The sequence below is a fragment of the Odocoileus virginianus genome, chromosome 1 (assembly GCF_023699985.2).
Source record: "Odocoileus virginianus isolate 20LAN1187 ecotype Illinois chromosome 1, Ovbor_1.2, whole genome shotgun sequence".
NCBI classification, from domain to species: Eukaryota; Metazoa; Chordata; class Mammalia; order Artiodactyla; family Cervidae; genus Odocoileus; species Odocoileus virginianus.
In genome coordinates, this window is record NC_069674.1 from 64505656 (window position 1) to 64528549 (window position 22894).

The 22894-nt window shown below is 33.8% G+C and overlaps 1 protein-coding gene across 1 annotated transcript in view; it reads right to left on the reverse strand.

Moving 5' to 3' along the window:
• Positions 1-211: 211 nt before the first annotated feature.
• Positions 212-22894, reverse strand: part of ASZ1 (ankyrin repeat, SAM and basic leucine zipper domain containing 1) — a 67681-nt gene continuing 44998 nt past the window's right edge. The window contains exons 5-13 of the mRNA XM_020899764.2: positions 17765-17876; positions 17098-17232; positions 15638-15762; positions 13710-13785; positions 12648-12704; positions 11355-11464; positions 5172-5277; positions 4237-4350; positions 212-650 (exon numbers count right to left, since the gene is read on the reverse strand). Coding sequence (XP_020755423.2) covers positions 498-650; positions 4237-4350; positions 5172-5277; positions 11355-11464; positions 12648-12704; positions 13710-13785; positions 15638-15762; positions 17098-17232; positions 17765-17876 — 988 coding nt within the window. The 3' untranslated portion in view covers positions 212-497. The remainder of the gene's footprint in view (positions 651-4236; positions 4351-5171; positions 5278-11354; positions 11465-12647; positions 12705-13709; positions 13786-15637; positions 15763-17097; positions 17233-17764; positions 17877-22894) is intronic.

Consider the following 22894-nt stretch of genomic DNA (forward strand, 5'->3'; position numbering starts at 1 on the left):
TTTTATCTATACTCTGCATTCTCTAAAATATTCTCAAATTAATAATTTCTACATAATGATATATAACTAAAAAACCTAAATAAGAAAGTCCTTACTACATAATAACGGAAAGGGAAGACACAGACTAAAAGAAAGCTACTGTTTATGAACACTTTATACATTCTGTAGATTCACTGTAACAAATGAACATACTTTTTTAAATGTCAAAGAATATTAGATAAAACTTTTATTTTGAATGTGATTTACAGTCATAGGACAGGATTAAACTTAAAAATCACTTATAATTTACTGCTTGATCAAAATTAGCATAAAAATTTAACAAATGATATTTTCAATTCAAACTGACAAACAGAAAACATCCTGCTCTATGCTATCATAATTCTTCCTACAGAGTTCCAGCAAAGAATGTAGCTACCGTGTGTCACAAACAGTTAAAAGCAACATTTTTAGGTAATTTAAATAAAGAACACACAAGTTATTCAAAACAAATATTAGGGTTATTTTCTCTGAAAAGTTAGCTTGCAGATGAAAAGAAGAAACCCAAATCCGCATACTGTAATAGCCGTCCTCTTCAAAATTCTACTATTCCATGTAGATACTTCTTCCATTAATGGTATATGAGTTGGATCATTTTCTCGTTCATTTTGTAACTAATGTTTAGTATGGAAAAAAGAAGAGTTAATGTACAGTACACTGAAAATAAAAACATCTTTGATTTAAAAAGTATCAAAATATCCATGTTAATTCACTTGATTTAGATGTAACCTAAATGCAAGATTCCCGTGGAAGATTTAAAGTCTTAAAAGATAGTCTTTCCTTCAACCAGGATCTGATTGTAGTAGATTATTAGTTTTATATTAAAAATAAATGCTTCTACAGATGACTACATTTTAAAATCACATTTTTATGTCAGGAGATAAAGTTCCTTTAATGTCAAAGTTTCTATCTTTAAGGAAAGACAATCATTTTTTTTCCTTCTGTATTAAATATCAACTGATTTCTTACAAAAAAAGCAAACCATTCTTATAGAATACCTACAATACATGAAATTCAACAAAAACTAGAAGATTCGATGCTAATGCTAGAAGTATAACTCTTTATTTAATACAGTTGCAGAAACAAATGTTAACAAAAATTTCAGTGGTTTTAGCACTTTCCAGCAGTGAAATTACATGAGCCAGTCAGTTTCTAAATCCCCACATTAGAACTTTCTTGCTAAAGAAGTCCCCTCAACTTGAGTGTGTGTGTGGTGGGGGGGAGGGCGGTGAGGAGAAGATAGTTTAGTTGTTGGGGGGAGAGGCAGAAGAGGGAGAACAAGCAGAAACCCAAAGATCCTTGAAAGATAAAAAGAATCAGGCACATTTATAGAGTGATATTTACTGGAAACATCCTGTGCTGGAGTGGTGACATAAATACTTTGAACCTTAGAAAAAATAACTACTTCTCAAATCTACAGTGTAAATATTTAATTAAAGAACCCTGCAAAATTAATTTTAAATTTATAGTAGAAGATGGATTTCAGTGCCAATCTCATTAATACTGTATTCTTGGTCTAGCTTCCAAATGGCTTCATTCAGCAACAGATTCCTTTTTGACACTGATGCTCCATTTACTGAATCCTGAGACAGTCATTCCTTTTATTAACCAATTACTTAGAATGACCCTTTCTGACAAGAGCCTGTCCGTGTGTTGGTTTGAAAGAGAATGATGTGGTGTGAGTATGGCCTTGACCTCTCCCACCCTCTCTCTGTTACCTCCATATACTTATCTATGATAGCTCATATGTTTCTTTTTTTTAAAAAAATCCTTTGTTATTATTGGTAAACTCTTAAAATATTGTAAGTTTGACAGGCATGATAGCATACTCCCAAACCTGGAAGTCCTCACAGTTTTTTAAATAAAATCTTACTTTGGTGATTATTGCTTGTTTAAGACTAATTAAAAAAAATGCACTACCTTGCTGCAGAATTAAGACTTTCCTGCCCAAAGAATTATATCTATTGTTATTATGAACCAATAAATATGTTTTCAAGGCTAGTCCTTATATAGAAATGTATAGACTCAATGTAGAAAAGACCAAAGAAAAAAAGACCTTCCATTTAGCTAAAGAAAGCTGAAAAAGCTCTCTATAGGTATACATTATTAAAATAAATATTATTGTATCTGACTCAATTGTTTGTGTTTTAGAATCAGAGTTACACTTGAAAGCAGTAACTTTTTCATCCCTTCAGGAAAAATCAGATCTCTCTCTCTAATTTCATCTTACTCCTCTATTTACTCTCCCTCCAAATGTTTTTAGTTCATCTTGGAGAAATCAAATAATTACCAATCCTGAGACAAAGATGTCTTAGGGAATATCTTACACTATACATGAAAAGTTGATGCTTTGCAGAAAGTTTTACATAAATCCTTCCAAACTTCCCTTGGACCCCATGAAAAACACCATGCTAATAAGTAAAATCAATACCATTTCTCTTCAATTTTTCTGGATGATGGATATAGTGAAGATGAATGGTGCTATAATTTTCATGTTGTCAAGTTCAGAAAGTATAAAATCATATTTTTGCATGAGAAAGTTTATTTGGGGAGTGGAGTAGATTAAAGAAACACAAAAGTTGAAGTAAAGAGCATGATTAGAAAAGTAATGTGTAGCACAGTTTCCCGACATACAACAGGCACTCAAGTTTGTTGAATGAATAAATGTCAGAGATAACACAACTTCTAAGATGACTTTCTCTGGGAAGGAGTTATTGTCTACAAAAACTCAACTATATTTTTAATTTGCCCTATTTTACATGTCTTTATTCTCCTATAATTTTGCAGACTGTGCTTCAATTTTCTGCTCAGTTTTTAACTAGACTCCTTTTGACTGAACATATGTTAATAGCTAGAATGACAAATTATCTGGAATATGTATAAAGTTATTTTGAGGAAAATAACATTTTTGATAAAATATTAATGAAAATATTAAATGATTATGGGATGAAACTATGAAAATTTAATGCATAATCTTATGTTCACATCAGATATTTCACAAAAACTTTTTAGATACCAAATATATTTATTAGACTTAGAGAACTCAAAGTGAGTTCTTTAGTAAAGTGAAAGTGTTTTCCTTTATTATCTACCTTCAACAGAGTTATCTATTTTACCAGCTTAGATTTTGTTATACTCAATTTTCTTAAACAGGGGGAAAATCACCTGCCCTTAAACCAAGATATATACTTCTACATGAGTACAGAAACAAGAACCAAAAAAAGCCCATACTCTTTTAAAAAGTTAAATTTAAAAGATACTGGGTTGGCAAAAAAAATCCATGTGGGTTTTTCAGTTACATCATATGGAAAAACATCATATGGAATGAGTTTTTTTGCCAACCCAATATTATAAAAAGTCTAGAAAATAGAAGGAATATTTAATCTACAACCCTACCTCATTAACAGAGCTAATGAACATTTAATTTTTGGTAATTTTTTTATATTTACACATAAATAAAAATTAGAAATACAACATTTTGTCTTTAACAAGTTGATATTTGCTTTTCATTATATTTTTCAACTGGCTGCATACCATTATGAAAAATGGCCATACATTTATTAAATCATTTTCCTAGTATACTATACTTCCAGTACAAACAATTTTGGAATCATTAGACTAGTATTATTGAAAGATAAAAACATTTTTATAGTCCTTGCCACATCCTGCTAAATTGTTCTTGAAAGCTGCTTAAACATCAGTCTTACATGAAAATATTAGCTTGGTGAACTATAACCAGTAATGAGTAGGGTAATACATTCCCTGCTAATTTATAGGATGAAAATGATGTATCATTATTCTTTCAGTATGCATTTCATTAATGACCAACAAAGTGTCTTTCCTATGTAAATTTCTTTCTTTGGAAACAGTCCTTTTCCCATCTGTCTAGTGAGAACTTAAGTTGCTCTTGTCAGAATTGCTTCATTGTCTAACATGTGCTTAGTCGCTCAGTGGTGTCTGACTCTTTGCAACCCCATGGACAGTAGCCTGCCAGGCTCCTCTATCCATGGGGATTCTCCAGGAAAGAATACTGGAGTGGGTTGCCATGCCCTCCTCCAAGGGATCTTCCCAACCCAGGGATCAAACCCAGGTCTCCTGCACTGCAGGCATTCTTTACCATCTGAACCACCAGGGAAGCCCTCATTGTCTAACATACTGTGCTGTAAATAATTTTCCCCCTTTTAAATTTTAAACAGATACCTTCTGAATTAAGTCTTTTAGTTTGCAGACCTCTTCACTCAAATCTTCAACATTACTAACAAGTTCTTCACAAACTGAAGTAAAATTCCGGGGAGAAGCCCATTCTAGTACTATCTGTTAATATTTTCAAAAGTTACATTTTAAACAATAGGAAACAACTTTTCACAACTTTATATCCACAAAAGTTATACAATACTATGAAACATTAAATTATATAACTGAAAAGCATTTTTTTCATCAGGGTAAATCCTGACACCAAAAGAACTGAGTAATTTTATACAAATAACTGAATCAGTTTCCTGAATGCATTTATTAAATACATGTACATGCAACTATGGAAACTAATATTAGTAATAATATTTATGGTGAATAAATAAAGTCATGAAGGTTTGAAGAATGACATGATTTCCATTATCAGTATTATACAAAAATCATTGGAAAACAAATGCATTAAATATTTCTGATTACATACAAATAGCTAAAACTAAATCACATGAAAAAAACAAAACAAGTTTGCTTTAATGGGTCACTTACACTTTCTCTATTTAAAATTTCTTTCATTAAAAAATCCTTATATTGATATGATTTTTAATAACACTCAACACACTGTTTTGTTTCAACTTTCACTTGGGTCTCCTGTCACTTTATATTTTAAACAATTAAATTCCCTTTAAGAACAAATGATGAGTTCAGTACACAAATCAGTTTAATTTTTGGTCTGACTCATTTCTTTTCTTGAGGGCTGGAACATTAGTTTTTCAATTATTTCATATAAAAAGAAGTAATATTAAATAAATTGACTTATTTAGATCTTATGTGATTTTGTAGAAGGTACAGTTTTACTGGATTATTATTATTTACTGAATTATCATTAACTTATCTGTAATGTTATTTGCATTTATACTTTTCTTCACTTAATAATTTTTGTAGAATACCTTGTGAGAATTTACAGGCAACTCGGTAATAATGTTCTGTACAGCTGTTATTAAATGGCCACACTGTTTGTTTAATTTCAGAAGAAAGTTGAGGAACTCATCACCACTAAAGAGAGGAAATAAACAAATAGGAATCACTGATATGAACAATTTACTCCATTTTACTTAGCTAGTTATTTACTATCGAGTCATACGATTTATTATATTCTTTAAAAATATCTGTAGAATAGTAAGTTTGTATTAGCAGATGAAGTAGACATTAAGCATACAAAGGAAACCAAGTATCCAATCTTGAAGATCTCAAAGTTCAGGAGGAGAGGCAGACGTACTATTATAACCGAATTACTCACAGGGATCTAGGAGGAACATAGGAACATATATAAGAAGGAACATAGACGTCCCAGTACTTGAGTGTCTATTATGTGAAGTCACTGCATTTGATTTTACATTTATTATTTTAAAAATTCCTTCCAACAGCTCCTATAAGGTGTATGTTATTAACAGTAGTTTATAGTTGAGATATCTAAAACTCAAGAGATGGTGAACCTAGCCTAAGTTGGAGTGAGGTATCTTCCCTGGTGGCTCAATGGTAAAGAATCCGCCTGCCGATGCAGGAGATGTAGGATATGTGGATTTGATCCTTGGGTCAGGAAGATCAGATCCCCTGGAGAAGGAAATGGTAACCCACTCCAATACTCTGGCCTGAGAAATCCTGTGTACACAGGAGACCAGAGGGCTAAAGTCCACAGGGTTCCAACAACAACATAACTGGGAATAGGGATTTACTAACGTTTCAGAGAGTTCATACTTGAACTGAGTCTGGAGCTTAAAAAGAAGCTTGTCAAGTACATAGGAAGAGAAGCGATTCTGGATGGAGAGAATAGCAGGTGTGGAAGTACGCGGTTAGGAGGTCTCCAAAGTATAACTAAAGCACAATCATGTGAAAGTTGTAAGAAAAGAGGTTACATGGGATCATTTATTTAAGGAACTTTTGTGACATGCTAAGGAATGGAATATTATTTTCTGGATAATGTACAGTTACTAAGGGACTTTAAACAGGGAAGTAGAAAATCAGACTTTTGTATGAGAATTTATTTGGGGTATGGTGTGGATTAAAAGGAAAACAAAAGTGGAAGTATAGAGAATAATTAGGAGATAGTTTAAGAAATGTTCAGGAGAATAAGCTGAAATACTTGGTGATGGACTGCATTAAAAGGAAAGGAAAGGTCTAGGGTGATTCTAACTTTGTTGGTTTCAGTGGAAAATGGCACTACCGAGCAGGGAAGTGAATTTGGGGGTGGGTGGTAAAGAAATAAGTGGGTAAAGAGAAAACAATATAGCATAATAATTAAGAATATAGACTCTAGTATCAGGAAACCCTGGGTTTGAATTCAGTTTCCACAGCTTTAAGATCTTAGGCAAACCTAATCTTCAGCCGAATACTGCTGTATCTCTAGAACTGAGATAACAGGACTGTCAGGAGGACTGAAAAGTGAAAGTCGCTCAGTCGTGTCTGACTCTTTGCAACCCCACGGACTATACAGTCCATGGAATGCTCCAGGCCAGAACACTGGAATGGGTAGTCTATCCCTTCTCCAGGGGATCTTCCCAATCCAGGAACTGAACCAGGGTCTCCTGCATTGCAGGTGGATTCTTTACTAGCTGAGCACCAGGGAAGGAGGACTTAGGAGATACTGTATGAAAAGCACCTAGTATTTAATCTAGTACATAGATGGCATTCAAACAAGCATAATAATGATGATGGCAATGATACGAGTTCTGCAGGTGCACTGATCAGTAAGCAGTAGAAAACGTCAGTCTTGGAGGCACTTATCCTGGGTCCACAGACTGACTCATGAGGCTACAAAGGATTCAGGGATCTGGTGAAAAATTACATCTTTATTTTCACTAACCTCTAAAACAATTTCAGTATTACCTTCAACAGTGAATATAGGCACAAACAACAGAAGTATTAGAAGTGTCTATAATTTGCTAACCAATAGAAATCAAAACAATGATCATGGAGAAGGCCACCAAGAAAAAAGATACATATTGTGAAGAGGGGCAAATTGATAGGGGTATAAGAAAGAAAGCTATCAAAGTAAAAGTAGCCTAAGAAAAAGAAAATCAGGGGCAATTTCTTTTATGAAAGGTAAAGAATGGAACAGATTCAAGATGGAGGGAAAAAGTCAAGCATGTTAAAAGTCAAGTGTCATTAATCCACTAATTCTGACAATGAAGAGACACTGATGACTAGATTAGTTTCAAAGACAGAAGCCAACTTATTGTGAAACCTACAAAGAAACTAACACAAGCTAATAGAAAGGATAATAGGTAACTCAAAGAAAAAGAAAAAAAATGAAAATTTAAATGGATAATAAACATGGAATTATAATAAAAATAAGATGTTATGTTCCAGTGAAATGACAAAAATTAGGAAGATGATTAATATCAAGAGTTGACAAATTTGCAAGATGACCTTTCTGGAGTGTTACTTAGTGGTATTCATTATAATAAAAACTCACACAAATTCTAATACAATAGGACCACAGTTCAAATAAGCAAATGCTATTATAAACAAAATTACATATAGTCTTAATGAATGAAAGACAAATATATACCTTTCTTGTGATGTATACTTCTCAGGGCTACTGAATATGGATAGGCAAGTTATAAAAACACAACTCAAGAGTATGCCTTTTATCATCACTGTGTGAATGGATGCCCAGCCCTCATCCTAGAGCTGTAGAACCTACATACCTTTCCATGGAATGCCTGATAATTCTGTACTTATTTAAAGAGTTCCAGAGAAGCAGATATGGCACAGGTATGGTAGACTATATTATTTGATCAAATTGTCATGTCTCTTTCAACTGAGCCAGATACTACCAGGCCTCTCTCTGCCAGAGGATTACATTTCATGTCCCAAAGACACGAGGCTTGGCCAATGACTTGCTTTGGCAAATAAAATATGACTGGAAGTGATTGTGTCATTTTTGAACAGATGCTCTAAGAGCCACTGACTGGTTCTGCCACCTCTCTTTTCCCTTTGCCACAAGAGCGGCATGTCTGAGGTGGGGCTATTTCTCCAGCCTATTTGCATAATACTAAGGAAGAGATTCACTGCAGTTGATCCATGATATAGATGGATCATATCATATTTCTGATCAAGAAATAAATTTTGTTACTATAAATCAATTCAGATTTAGAAGTTATTTGTTACTGCAACACAAAAAATATAAGTTGACTGAAACAATAGGCCACATTTAAAAATTTTGAAGTTAAGGATGAGGACAAAATTTATATTTTATGCATTTTATTTTGTATTTGGGTATAGTTAATTAACAAACAATGCTGTGATAGTTTCAGATGAACAGTAAAGGGAATCAGCCATACATAAAACTTGTATCCATTTTCTCCCAAAATATAGGTACTCCAAATGGAAGAACCATGTGTTCACTGTAGACTATCTGGAAAAATTAAAATAACCAATACTTTAATCACACAAATATAATGACTGGTATTATTTTCTTCCAGAATATTATAAGGGAACTAAGTATTTCTCATATGCATACATACAACTGGCATTATAACTCACACTCCATTTTATACTTGCCTTTTCTAATACTATGACTATTTTTCTATGACATTAAATCTCAAAATTAAGTGACAGAATAAAATAATTATATTGATGTAATGTAATCCAACCATCCACTTACAAAGTTAAATATTTGTAGTTTCCCAGTTTAGAATAGTTATAAATCATAGATGTGAACAATGTTTTTATGTGAAAATTTGCATCTATACAGTTTTTTTTTTTTTGAAGGAGAAATCATTTTCTAAGTAGGCATAATTTTGAGATGCCTTTGATACATTCAAGTAGATATCAGGCTTGGAGAAAATGTTTGGGCAGAACAGCTGAAAATGTCAAGACATGGGTGAAACTTAGTTATTTCTGTTAAAAAAAATCTCAAAGTAGTAATGAGATGATCAGTATTTTTAAGTTGCATTCTCTAATTATGAAAACATACTAAGGCTAACTGTAGAAGAAAGTAAATGTACTGTGCATGGGTACTCTTGTAACAGACTATTGTATAAAATTGAACACATAGAAGAAAAGTATTTTAAAACAAATCAGTAGCTAAATTGTTGAAGTCACATTACCAGAAGATTATAATCAATCAGTTCAACTTTTCCTGCTGTTAGTTTTCTTATGACTTGATGACTAATTTCTTCTTTAAAGAATGACTTTGAACAAATGGAAAGTAAAACCTTTTCCATAACAGCATGTAAACAAAGTCTGTGATTTAATAACAAGGTCAAATTCCTGAAATATATGTCTGCTAGTTTTATTTTTTAAAAAATTTAGCAGCTGTAATAAGTGAACCATTCAGGATTCTATACATTCTTTAAATCTATTAAGCCTCACAGTGAAAATTCATAGAGGCAACTCTGACATCCTATAAACAAGTTATATTAAAAATTTAATTTGCAATTCAGTCATGTAGAACTTAAAACATTCCTTTATAGAAGCAATACATTAAAAAAGTAAAGACAGTGAACAGAAAGATGCACAGTTTTCTGATTTAAGTCATCATCGCAACTGAAATCCTTTACAATGTACTTACATTGTAAAGAGTTGTGGTTATTTTGAAACAGTGATGAGACATTATTTTGAATATAGACCAGCTTGTTATAAGGAGGTATAGTTAGAGAAAGGGAAATAATTTTACACTAACATTTTTAAAGAAATCTGGATCATCTAAATTATTCCCTAGAAGACTTCTCTGAATTCTAAAACGGTATGGAAACTTACTACTCCTGTGTTTAATTAATGTTTCTCAAAGTTGCAATGTTAGTTTTAGGCAGGCTACACTAGTGATGCTACTACTGCACTTTTATGTGTTATATTTTATAGCATAGAATTTGGATGAACCTCAGGGAAATTAGGCTGATAGAAAAAAATACAAACAAAAACGGAGAAATCTCCAGGTTCGATGCATGAGGCAGGGTGCTCAGGGCTGGTGCACTGGGATGGCCCTGAGATGGGATGGGAAGGGAAGTGGGAGGGAGGGTCAGGATGGGGAACACATGTACATCCATGGATAATTCATGTGAGTGTGTGGCAAAAACCACCACAATACTGTAATTAGCCTCCAAATAAAATAAAAATTTTAAGAAAAATGGAAAAATACAACTGCATTTACATTTATGTAACATTTGTGATATAACATTTTTAGAAAGATAGATAAAAATTATTGATTGCTAGGAGTTTCAGGGATGGGGAGAGGTGGTGGGAGTTATGAAGAGGTAGTATGAGGTAGCCTTGTGGTGATGGTATGCTAAGTATATTGATTGCGGCAGTGGTTACACGAAGCTACCTACACACACACACACACACACACACACACACACACACAAATGAGCACAAGTATAACTAGTGAAATACAAATAAGCTATGTAAATTATATCAATGTCAGTTTTCTGGTTTTGTTAGTGTACTATAGTTAGGCAAGATATTAGGACCAGGTAAGAAGGGTGAAGAAGGGTGCAGAGAACATTCCTATACTTCTCTGCAATTTCTTGTGAATCTATAATTAATTCAAATACAAAGTTTTTAAAAATCATTTAATATTGTGCAATATGTTTAAAAAATCAAACACTATTATTTTCAAGGCAATTTTAATTACTATTACTAATAATCAGTGCTTCACAAGTTTATAATATTAAAAATGAACTTTATATACTGATAACCTAATTTCATGAATCATTAATGCTGAAAATAGAGCTGAGCTACATGAGAGACACTTTTTTACTGCCATAAGCAAAAATAGTACCTTTAAATTTTCAACTTGACACTTAAATGATTTAAAGGGAGTAAGAGCTACACTATGAAAAATGTGAGATCTTTTAAGTAACTTGTTTAACAAAATGCAATGAAAAAATAAGACAAAAATGTTTCTATGTGAATTAAGAAAATGCACTGTTTTGCTTCTTGGTATTGGTAAAACCTGCCTTGTAAAGTACTTTCTATCTCAGAACACAGTATATAGCAAAATGAATTACCCATATCTCTGGGAAAATGATGGTATCAAGTAAAATAACTCAGACATTATCAAAATTCAACTAAAAAGAAAAGGTGGTTCTAAACAGTATTAATGTAAACCATTAAGTTAACTTTACCTGATTTCCAACTTTGCCACTTCAGGTAATTCTTCAAATTTTATCTCGTCTACTTCCAGTTCTTTAAGGGCAGCCATAATTTTCTGCTGATCTCTACTGGTAATTCCATTCTAAGCAGAAATGATTTCAAGGTGCAGTAAGGTAGTCATGAAGAAGTGAAGTGAAAGTTGCTTAGTTGAGTCCGACTCTGTAACCCCATAGACTATACAGTCCATGGAATTCTCCAGGCCAGAATACTGGAGTGGGTAGCCTTTCCCTTCTCCAGGGGATCTTCCCAACCTAGGGATCAAACCCAGGTCTCCAGCATTGCAGGCGGATTCTTTAACCAGCTGAGCCACAAGGGAAGCCCCAATGTAATACTTGCATAAAATTTGAAATTACTGAAAAAGATCTACCTTGATTAATTCTCATCTTGAAAAAAAACGCATACTGAAAAAAATCATACTGAAAAATACACAAATTTGCTTATAATTGGACTGACAAAGCTACATCAGTAAAATATTTAGATACATAGTGACTATAGTCAATTTTTTACATTACATAACAATGTGATGGATTCTAAAAACCAATGACTAGATTTTAATATACAATTATAATATAGATTTTATATTGTATATTAAAATCATAATAAAATAATTTTTCCTACAAAATATTATCAGTGATTAAGTAAGAATTAAGTCTTCCTTTTGCCTGTGTTCTACCTTTAGTACTAACTAAATTTTCTATCCTGGATTTAGCTATATAGTATGGTTTGATTTTCAGTGATGCTGAAGATTTCAAGTTTCCAATGTATTCATACAGGGAGACCATTCCTTTTTATTATGCTATGTATTAAAGTGTCTTTGATGTTTCCCACAGATATTTTCAAATTGTTACTAATAATACTTGATGGCAAAATAACTGATCATTTGAGAACCTAGCAAAAGGCAATATTTGAACAATACATTTTTATACCCACATGTATAAAAAAACCACCTCTTATTTCTGAGTAATTTGTTTTATATGGTTTTATAAATCTATTTCATATTTAGAAACATAGTGCCAGTTTTAGTCCAGATGTCATAACTAATATGAAGGAAAAAAATACCAACTTTATGTCTTCAAATATTGAGGCAACTTAATACCATAATAGAAAATTTTAGATATGGTTATCCATAAGCATATCTAATGAGGAACCTAGCAAAAGAAAACTCACAGTCTACAGCTGCAAGATTTTTAAAATAGAAAATGAAAAGATCCAAAATATGAAAACTATGAAAGATAATGTCTGGGGTTTTTGAAATTGATACTAACCTTTGCAAGCTCATCTTTCCTCATGGTCAAAAGGTGTCTTAAAGTTATTTCCCTTTCCTATAGAAAAGGAAAAAAATGCCACCTTCAACATAAATGAAATAGTGGAAGGGGAAGTAGGCAAGTATACACAAGTTAGTTCTATGCTACCCTCCCAAACAACTTTCAACTTTCTAGAGGAGACAGCATATGCAGGTGTGCAGCTATATTACTGGGGAGATAGTAGTAAGTGTAATAATATGTATAATGACCTAAAAAGCATACATATAGCTAGTTTTCCAGAGTAAAAGAAACTGTTACAACTTTTACCTGCTTACATAAAAATTAGCTCTATAAAATTTGATAGAATTATGTTTTATGAGTAGTCAAAATTTATAATTGTATAAGATTTAACAATCAATAACATTTAGTTTTATTAAATAATTCTCAAATAGGAAGTTTCAAGATTGTACAATGAAAACCAATTCTAAACAACAAACAACCTAATCGAATGTGCATATTCCTAGGGAGAGCCTATCTAAAACAGTGCTTTACTGCGGCAGCATCAGCTAAATGGCTGAGAACTGTCATCAACACAAACTCCATAATGCATGCTTAAAATACCTACAACTGTGCTTGTCCTATGATCTAATTTAATATTTATGACACTCCTACACTAGGCATTACCATTCTTATGGATAAAAAAGAGATTTAAGTAACACAATTTAGTTAATAATCATTAGAGCAAGAATCCCATACCAGGTTTATTTGGTTTAAAATCTTGCTGCTCCTAATATTCTATACAGGAAGATCGGCAATTGCAAAAACACACTAAGGGTGTAGATGTACACGGAGTTCTGCAAAGCTACAAGCAGTGGGTAAGAGCCTGATTCTAATTTCTGTAACTTTTTATAATAAATTTTCAAAATGCTTCCAAGTTTAAAATGGGATGTACTATAAGTTATGGAGAAAGTGCATCTGTCACTCTTTCATAAGCATGATTATGAATTAATGTTAATTTAATGTCATGTTAATCAATAAATAAACATGCATACACAGTTCATTGTAGTTCATACAAAATCTTACCTTCAATAAATCTGTCATATGTTCAAGTCCAAGACCATGTAAAAATAATTCCAGATCTCCAAATGCTGTATATGAACTATACATATTTATAGCAATGTCAATTTCAGAACAGACTATAAGTGCACAAATAATAAACATATATTTTAATGCACAAAAGAGAGTAATAATGATTGAGTCTATGTAGAATATACAAGTATACCTCGTTTTATTGTTCTTTACTTTACTGCTTTACTTGCAAACATTTATTTTTTATAAATTGAAGGTTTGTGGCAACCCTCTGTCAATCAAGTCTATTGGTGCCATTTCTTCAATGGCATTTGCTCATTTTGTGTATCTGTGTCACACTTGTGTAATACATGAAATATTTCAAACTTTCTCACTACTATTATGTTTGTTATGGTGATCTTTGATATTGCTATTACAACTTGCTGAAGGCTCAGATGATGGCTACCATTCTTTAGAAATAAAACATTTTAAATTAATCCATGTACATTGTTTTCGTGGGGCCCTGGTAGCTCAGATGGTAAAGAATCTGCTTGCAATGCAGGAAACCCGGGTTCAAACCCTGGGACAGGAAGGTCCCCTGGAGAAGGGAATGGCTACCCACCCCAGTATTTCTGTCTGGAGAATTCCATGGACTGAGGAGCCTAGCAGGCTACGGTCCACAGGGTCACAAAGAGTCAGACACCACTGAGTGACTGACACTTTCACTTTTTTCACATTGTTTTTGTAGACAGACTGCTACTGCACACTTTAATAGGCTACGTGCATGTGTGCTAAGTCGCTTTAGTCGTGTCCGACTCTTTGCGACCCTATGGACTGTAGCCCGCCAGGCTCCCCTGTCCATGGAATTCTCCAGGCAAGAATACTGGAGTGGGTTGTTGTGCCCTCCTCCAGGGGGTTTTCCCCACCCAGGGGCTGAACCCACATCTCAGGTCTCCTGCGTTGGCAGGTGGGTTCTTCACCACTGGTGCCACCTGGGCTACAGTACAGTGTAAACATGACTTGTAAATTCGTGTAACTCACTTTATTATGATATTTGCTTTATTGTGGTAGTCTGGAACTGTACACCAATATCTCTGAAATATGCCTATATTTGCAAATTTGATCTATGTTATACAAAAGAATAAGAAATGTTTCTTGAATGAAGATTTAAGTAAACAGAGAAAATGGTGATAGTAAAATGAAACTCATCTTTCCTAAGAAGGAAAATATTTGCCAATATTTATACGATGAACCCTGGAAAAACACAGCTTGGACTGGGCAGGCCCATTTACACATGGATCTTTTTCAGTAGTAAATACTACAGCAGCATACAGTCATGGATGTGAATTCACAGATGTGCAACTGCAGACACGGAGGAACCTTGGATACAGACTTTCCAAGGGGGAGGGTCAGCATCCCCAACTCCCGGAATGTTCATGGGGAAACTGTATTCTTTATAAGAGCTCTGGAAGTGAAAATCTCTTTAATTGTAGGAACTAAAAATTTACTAACAATTTTAAAATGTAGGTAAGTAGAGAATAATGTTGTAGCCATGTATTGAACAACTGTGTTGGGGGGGGTGGGGAACGTATTTTTATTTTTAGCTTATAAAATCAGAAATCTGCTGTAAAGAATTAGAAAGCAAAGTACAATCTAGTTTGAACACTAACAGAACTATAACTTTAGAGCCTTTTAGAAATAAACTGTATTGATATTTTATTTAAAGTAAAAAATAATTCTCTTTGCTGTTAATACATAGATATAAAACTTTTCTAAAATTCTGGAGAACCAAACATTTAAAATTTATACATTTCTAAGTAGTATTTTAAAATACTTGTAAAAGTTTAAAATATTGTACATTTTAAATGTCATCATTTACTATAAGTAATAAAAACACAATTTTGACTCATTTATAGGTATTGAACAAAAGCATGCTATGTTACCTAAATAAGTGCTCTTTTTCTTTATCAGAATCTGTTCTCAATAGTTTACAAATAGACTCTTCTTTAGTTAGTTGGTGAAACTTTCCTTCCAAAGAATTTAAAGTCAAGGAAAGCAAATTGAAGATCTGAAAAAGTTATAATAAGAATTAAAGCAAGATAGTAATTAATAATATTTTCAACAAAATATAAAACAAAACTAAAAATTCAGTCTTGGTAAGTAAGTCAGAAAGACTAAGTACTCAGGTAGTATTTTAAATATATTATTAAACAGAGAGAAAGTAAGAAGCATGACTAAGGTACATAAACCTCAACTGTACACCTAAAAGAGATGTGAAATTCCTTAGTTTTTGAAAACTTCTTAGTTCTAACTTTTTAGTAAGTCAAGGTTAAGTCATATTATCAGTCAAGATACAAAATCAAATCTCACTTCAGGAAACAATTTATGACTCAAAATAATCTTTGATATTCATAGATTTCTCAGTATGTCAAATTCAGTACCACCCACCCTAAATTTAATAATGCAGTATATTAATGAAAAGTTTTCAAATTTTCAAAGATTAGGAGAAAAACTGTAAATTTCTTTTTAAAGTCTCATAGGGCTTCAGTGATTAGCACTTACACCAGAATAATATTGGAAATGTAGATATGAATTATAAAATGATAGGCATATTTATAGGCTGCTTAAAAATAGAGGAAATTATTTTACATGCAATAAAAATGACATGGTCTGATTACTATATGGTGGAAACTTTGGAATATCATAAGCTTCCAAAATCAGAAACTCAGTTTTAGAAGATCTTGAACTATATAACTGAGATTTAGAGTTGTACTATATTTGATCCTTGCTTAGAAATTACAGACCTTTGGCTGAAAGCTTTCATATTTAGACCAAAAGTTTATATCAATAAAATTATTTAATGTATGGCAAATATTTACTATTGACTTTATTATCTGAATGACAGTAAATCATACACCAAAATATGTTATTACTTTACTATATACCTTGTCAAATGTATAGGAGTAAATGTAGTTCAAAGGATTTCATTTTTAAATTGTCTAATATGTGTTAACTAAAATTTAAAAATGATAGTTTACATGTGCAAATTTTGAAATTTTACTAGCTATGTCAATACAATAATTTTTGAAAATTAATTACTTTTTGAAAATCAGCTGGAAGTGTTTAAATAAATAGTCTGTTACAATTTTACTTCTAGGGCTAGATAAGACTTTATCATCCCTTTATATAGCTTTAAAATTACCACATTATAAATGCCTCTTATTTAGTAAAAAGATAAATACTCTAGTAAACTAAAGTTTTCATTACCTGGTGGGGAGAAAATTACATACTGAAACATTTAATAATAGATAAATTATTATTATAGTAGTAAGTTCTAAAAATCATACAAAAGTTTTACAAACAATAATGTAAACTAAGAAAAATAAGCTAAATAACAGGATACCTCTAGATGTTTATTTCTTTTTGCAATTTCGCTTGGTGTCTTTCCATCTTTGGTTTGTATCATTTTATTAGCTCCAAGTTCAAGCAACTTCAAAACTACATTTTTATGACCCTGACGTGCTGCCCATGTTAAAGCCTGTAAGTGGGAGGAAAAAAGGATTGTTTAAAGATAGGGAATATATATGACATAGAGAAGAAAACTTCTCAACAGTATTTATGGCACAATAAAAAAATGAACATGGTTAATTAATGGAATGATGCAATCTTATTTCACAATATAAACATATTTCCAATGTTGTAATTGCAAAGTGGACTGCCAGTGTTCACTGATTTTGTAAAACCAAATAATGTCTTACTCAGTCAAGTGAAGTTATAGAGTAAAATGATTTATTTCCCAATCAGAGAACTGTTTTCTATAAAAAGGAATTCTATTTGTATTCTAATAGAATCCAGGCTTTGCTATGTGTTACAGTTTCTTTTGTCAAGGGTGCCGACCAACAGGGGCAGATAATTTCTTTTTTCTCATTGAAACTGTTGCTTTTCTTCACTGAACAGCAATTACATCCAGCCCTTCTGTAATTATTACTTCTTAAAACCTTTCTGTGAACTACTGATAGTAAGATATCAACGTCCCAGAGATAAAGAGAACATGTAGAGTCAGTTCTCACGGTATAGCCGTTCTCATCCTGGGTATTAACTTCTGCTCCATGAGCAACAAGGAGAGCAACAACCTGAGGATGGCCGTCACGTGCAGCGTACATGATTGGCGTCATAAGTCTCCTGAGGAGGAAGGAAAGAAACAACTGTGTCAGCGCTGCCCTTAACAGTTCTTCAGAGGGTGAACTTTACCGTCAGTACTGTTCTGAGAGCAAAGAAATGGGGAAGCTTCTCACAAATCAGGTGAAAAAATCTAAACATCCAGTTTACCAGCAAAAAAATAAAATATGAAGGACATTACACTCTTAAAAGTACTGAATGCTTACACAGCACCCTCTAGTGAAGACATGTGTCTTCAAAAAAAATCACTAAATGAGCCCATACTTTTTAATATGAGGCTTCATTAATTTACCTATTCACATAACAAAATATCAGTGCGCCTCACTATGCTTATGCTGGGAAAATAGTGATGAATGACATAAACAAGTCCCCCCCCCCCCACCCCATGTTCTCAAAATTGCTCATTTTATTTATTTTTATTAGTTGGAGGCTAATTACTTTACAATATTGTAGTGGTTTTTGCCATACATTGACATGAATCAGCCATGGATTTACATGTGTTCCCCATCCCGATCCCCTCCTCCCACCTCCCTCTCCACCCGATCCCTCTGGGTCTTCCCAGTGCACCAGGCCCGAGCACTTGTCTCATGCATCCAACCTGGACTGGCGATCTGTTTCACACTTGATAATATATATATTTCAATGCTATGCTCTTAGATCATCCCACCCTCACCTTCTCCCACAGAGTCCAAAAGTCTGTCCTATACATCTGTGTCTCTTTTTCTGTCTTGCATGTAGGGTTATCGTTACCATCTTTCTAAAATTCTAAAATTGCTCATTTTAAATGCTTATTACACTTTAAAAATTGTATTTTATTTAGTAAAAATATAAGTTTAAATCTCTTAGTTCTTAATGTGTTCTATTATAATTCTACTTGAAGACTAAGAGAATTTTACCCTGAGGCTTATTTTAATAAAGAAAGACATCAGTCCAACAGTTTTGCCAGACTCAGACTATGTTCTGGGGAAACACAGTGGTTTCCCTCTAGTGGATCATTTCCCCAACTCAGAGATCCAATCCCCCGACTCCTACAAGCCATTCAGCTTCTGAACCTAATTACAAAGGACGCCAGCAAGGTTCTATTACTTCTACTTGGGCTGAGCTCAGTATCACAGTCTGTTTTAAAGGAGATCTAGGATTCTGGGCTCAGTCTTCCTGAGTCACCACCAATATCTGATCTATATTCAAAGACCTTCACAAAAGAACAATAAATTCAATAATTTCGCAATTCTCGGTTTTGATCTCATTAAGGAAGTCCGTCTTGATTACTCATATTATATATACTACATATAAACAACATTTCTCTGTAAGATTTGTTGACATAAAGTATATCCTTAATCTGGTCACTTCACACCAATGTCTTTACACAGAAAGTTTCACGCATTTATCTGTTCCTTCTATTTTCTAGTATGTTACAGTTTCAATTTTTTATTAGAATTACATGCTAAGGTAGTTTGTCAAGCACTGCCTTCTCTACCTTGAATTTCTCCTACATAGTGGCTTTATTACACAATTTTACAAAGTGAAGTGTGAATTTCTGGACAGCTTAAGCAAACAGGGAGAATATATACAGTAGAATGAGCTTGTCTGAGTAAACTGGTTATTCAAATTCTTTCCTAAGTCTAAATCAGACCACTTGATGCTTCTCTTCCCACCTTCCTGACAAGAGCTCAAATCTGATCCTTCCAAGGTTCCCTATTTCCTAGAGCTTCCATTAACCAAATAACTCAGCCTAAAACTAAGCATCATTCATGACTTTTCTCCAGCACTCCATATACAAGTCATCAGAAGGTCCTGTTCCCTATTTTCCTATCATATTTTGAATCTAATCATGTCTCATCAACTTGTTAGCCACTGTAAGCAGTCCAAGCTATCACTGTATTTTTCTGATTTGTATTTTTGCAGTAGTCTCGTAACTGCTCTCCATGCTTCTATTCTAGCCACTTATTCTTTTTGAAAATGCCAAGTTCTTCCCTTTTAGAGACTGTGTAAGTGCTGCTCCTTCCACCTTTCCCTTGACCTTCATACTGTACACTCCTTCATCTTTTCCAGGGAATGTAACATGAAAGTCTGAGGATCCTATCTCCTTGAAACTTACTACTGAAATTTTCTGAATCTGTACTGAAATTGTATTGAAAATTGAGGTTCTTCTAAATATCAATTTTTCAGAGAATCTTGGAAACCAGCAGGGATATAATTTTCAGTCTGTAAATTAACAGACATAAAATGGCTTTTATAAATGCTTATGTCACCCTAGATAATAAAACTACTAGACTAGTGTAGTTTGCACACTAAGATGCTTCAGATCATAACTGAATATGTGTTATAATAAAGCTTCACTGATTTCTAAGTTGAATTTACTGAATGGGATAGCAAACTCCTATAATGGAGTCCAGACTATCTAGAAGGTGTATTTGTTGTTCAGTTGCTAAGTCGTGTCCAACCCTTTACGACCCCACAAACTGCAGCACATCAGGCTTCTCTGTCCATCACTATCTCCCTGAGTTTGCTCAAACTCATGTCCATTGAGTCAGTGATGCCATCCAACCACCTCATCCTCTGTTGCCCCCTTCTCCTCTTGCCCTCAATTTTCCCCAGCATAAGGGTCTTTTCCAGTGAGTCAGCTCTTCCCATCATGTGGCCAAAGTACTGGAGCATCAGCTTCAATATTCAGTATTTCAGTGTGTTACTTAGCTTCTGAAAATTACTAGAGTTACTGATACTATCAATAATGTTGCATGACCATTTTGAGAGGGGACAGAACAATTCTTACAGTGGTTTTATATCTATAGAAACTTCTAACATCTATTGTTTCCTGCCTGTCATAGACTAATGAAATCTAAGTTAAGTCTTCAATCTTACAGACACTTATGAACTTATAAATGGTCTTCTTATAAACTCTTTAGGGAAGTTATAAAACTTTTAACTGGTTTAATCAAATGACATGATAACTACTTGTGCTGATAACCTTACTTTCAATATTAATTTCTATCTTATTTATTTCCTGAGATTTAATACTTTAATTCTTTATTTCCCCTTCTGTTTTGTTCTGCCTGCTCCTTTCAATACATAACTGCTTTGGCAAAGGATAGCAGTTACTTGAACTCCTTTTCTTTTTCTAGCATTTAAAGGTATGTATTTCAAGAGGTTACTGACCTCAATGTTCTTCCCTTTTCACTACCTAAACAACATATCTATATGGTCTCACCTACTCTCATGACTATTGTTAATGCACTGGTGGCTGCTGAATCTGTATCTCTAGCCCAGGCTTTGCTCTTGTGCTCCAGATCATATCTGTCATTTCCACCTGGGTACCCCAGCAAAATTCAAAATCAACATATACCTAAATGTGAAGTCACCACCTTCCCTCCAACACACAGGACTCTCTGTTATTACTTATCTCCGTGAACAGCATCACAGGTCAAGCATGACCCAACCCAGAAGCCTGAATGAGTTTATCTATGACTCCTCCTGTCCTCATAGCTAATCCAGCTTTCCTGCCAGTTTTACCTCCTTCCCATCATTTGTACCTGTACTTTACACTCACCTCCCTTGTCTTCAAGTCCTCATCACTTCTTACAAGGATTACTGCATGCAACAGAATCACAACTGGCCTCCTTGTCTCCAATCTTTCCTCTACATTTGTAAACCTCATCAAATAAATTCAGTTTCAACTTTTCAGGGTTGCACCTATGAGGCTCTTCAGAAGTCCCCTGGCTACCTCTCTACCTTTCAGTACCTGTCATCCTATTCCATCTCAGTAGAAGGCTTCAGTTCTGCAGGCATGGATTCATCTCTCTCCTCTGCCTATTGTCAGAGCACTTCTGGTCGAAATGTCCCTTTGCTTTTCAATAAATGTATTCATAATCTACCTCTGGGGTTAATCTTAGAAGCCATCATGCTCCACCTCCCCCCCAATTTTTTGATGATCTGCCTCACCTTAGATAGCAACCCCACTCTCCTCTATGTTCTCATAGCACTCTGTGCTTATTTTAATCAGGTCATCTTTCATGTCAAAGTATTTGTTAATTCATCTGATTTCTCAACCGGAGTTCTTTCGAGGATAATGATCCTGAAAGTGTGAAAGTGAAGTCGCTCAGTTGTGTCCGACTCGTTGTGACCCCATGGAATACAGTCCATTGACTTCTCCAGGCCAGAATACTGGAGTGGGTAGCCTTTCCCCTCTCCAGGGGATCTTCCCAACCCAGGGATTGAACTCAGGTCTCCCGCATTGCGGGCAGATTCTTTACCAGCTGAGCCACAAGGGAAAGCCATGCCGATCCTGACTTGTCTCTGTATCCACCACCCGGCAACCATGCAGTAACTAGTGTAATGGGCCGCTTCTCTGGGTGTGTCATGTGTACCTTTAACACAGGCAGCGTTTTCTTATCTCATGTCTACTGATTGTGTCAGTCAGCTCATCTATATCCTTACTCAGTTTACATATACTAGACTTCTATAATGAGATAAATACTGAAATTTCTTCCTATCGTTGTATTTTGATCTACTTCTTGAATTTTAATAGGTTTCAATTTATGGATTTAGCAGTCATGTAGTAGTATGTACCGGTCTGTGTTTGTTATAGTTTCATTGACTTTTGTTTTACTATAGTACAAAATTTATTGTTTACTGTATATAATATTAGTAATATCTGGTATTGATAAGCCTAATTTCCATGGGTTTACCTCCACCTGTAATGGGATATTTCATACTCATTTTCTTCTAATTTTCTTGTAATAGCATTTAGCCATCTTTTGTTTTTAAGCCAATATTCAGTGGAAAAATTCAGTCCTTCCTCATTTAGCATAATGACTGCTAGAACCGACAATACTCCCTTCTGTTTTGTTGGTGCAACAAAACCACCATTCACTACATTTCTCCCCTTGAAAATCTGATTCTGCTTTTCCTTTTTAAAAAATGCCATTAAACATTACCCTAGGAAAACACTCTCTTATAGGTAAGCAAGATGAGACTTGTTTCTCCTAATAAGATTATGGTTTCCTCGTCCACCAGGACACATT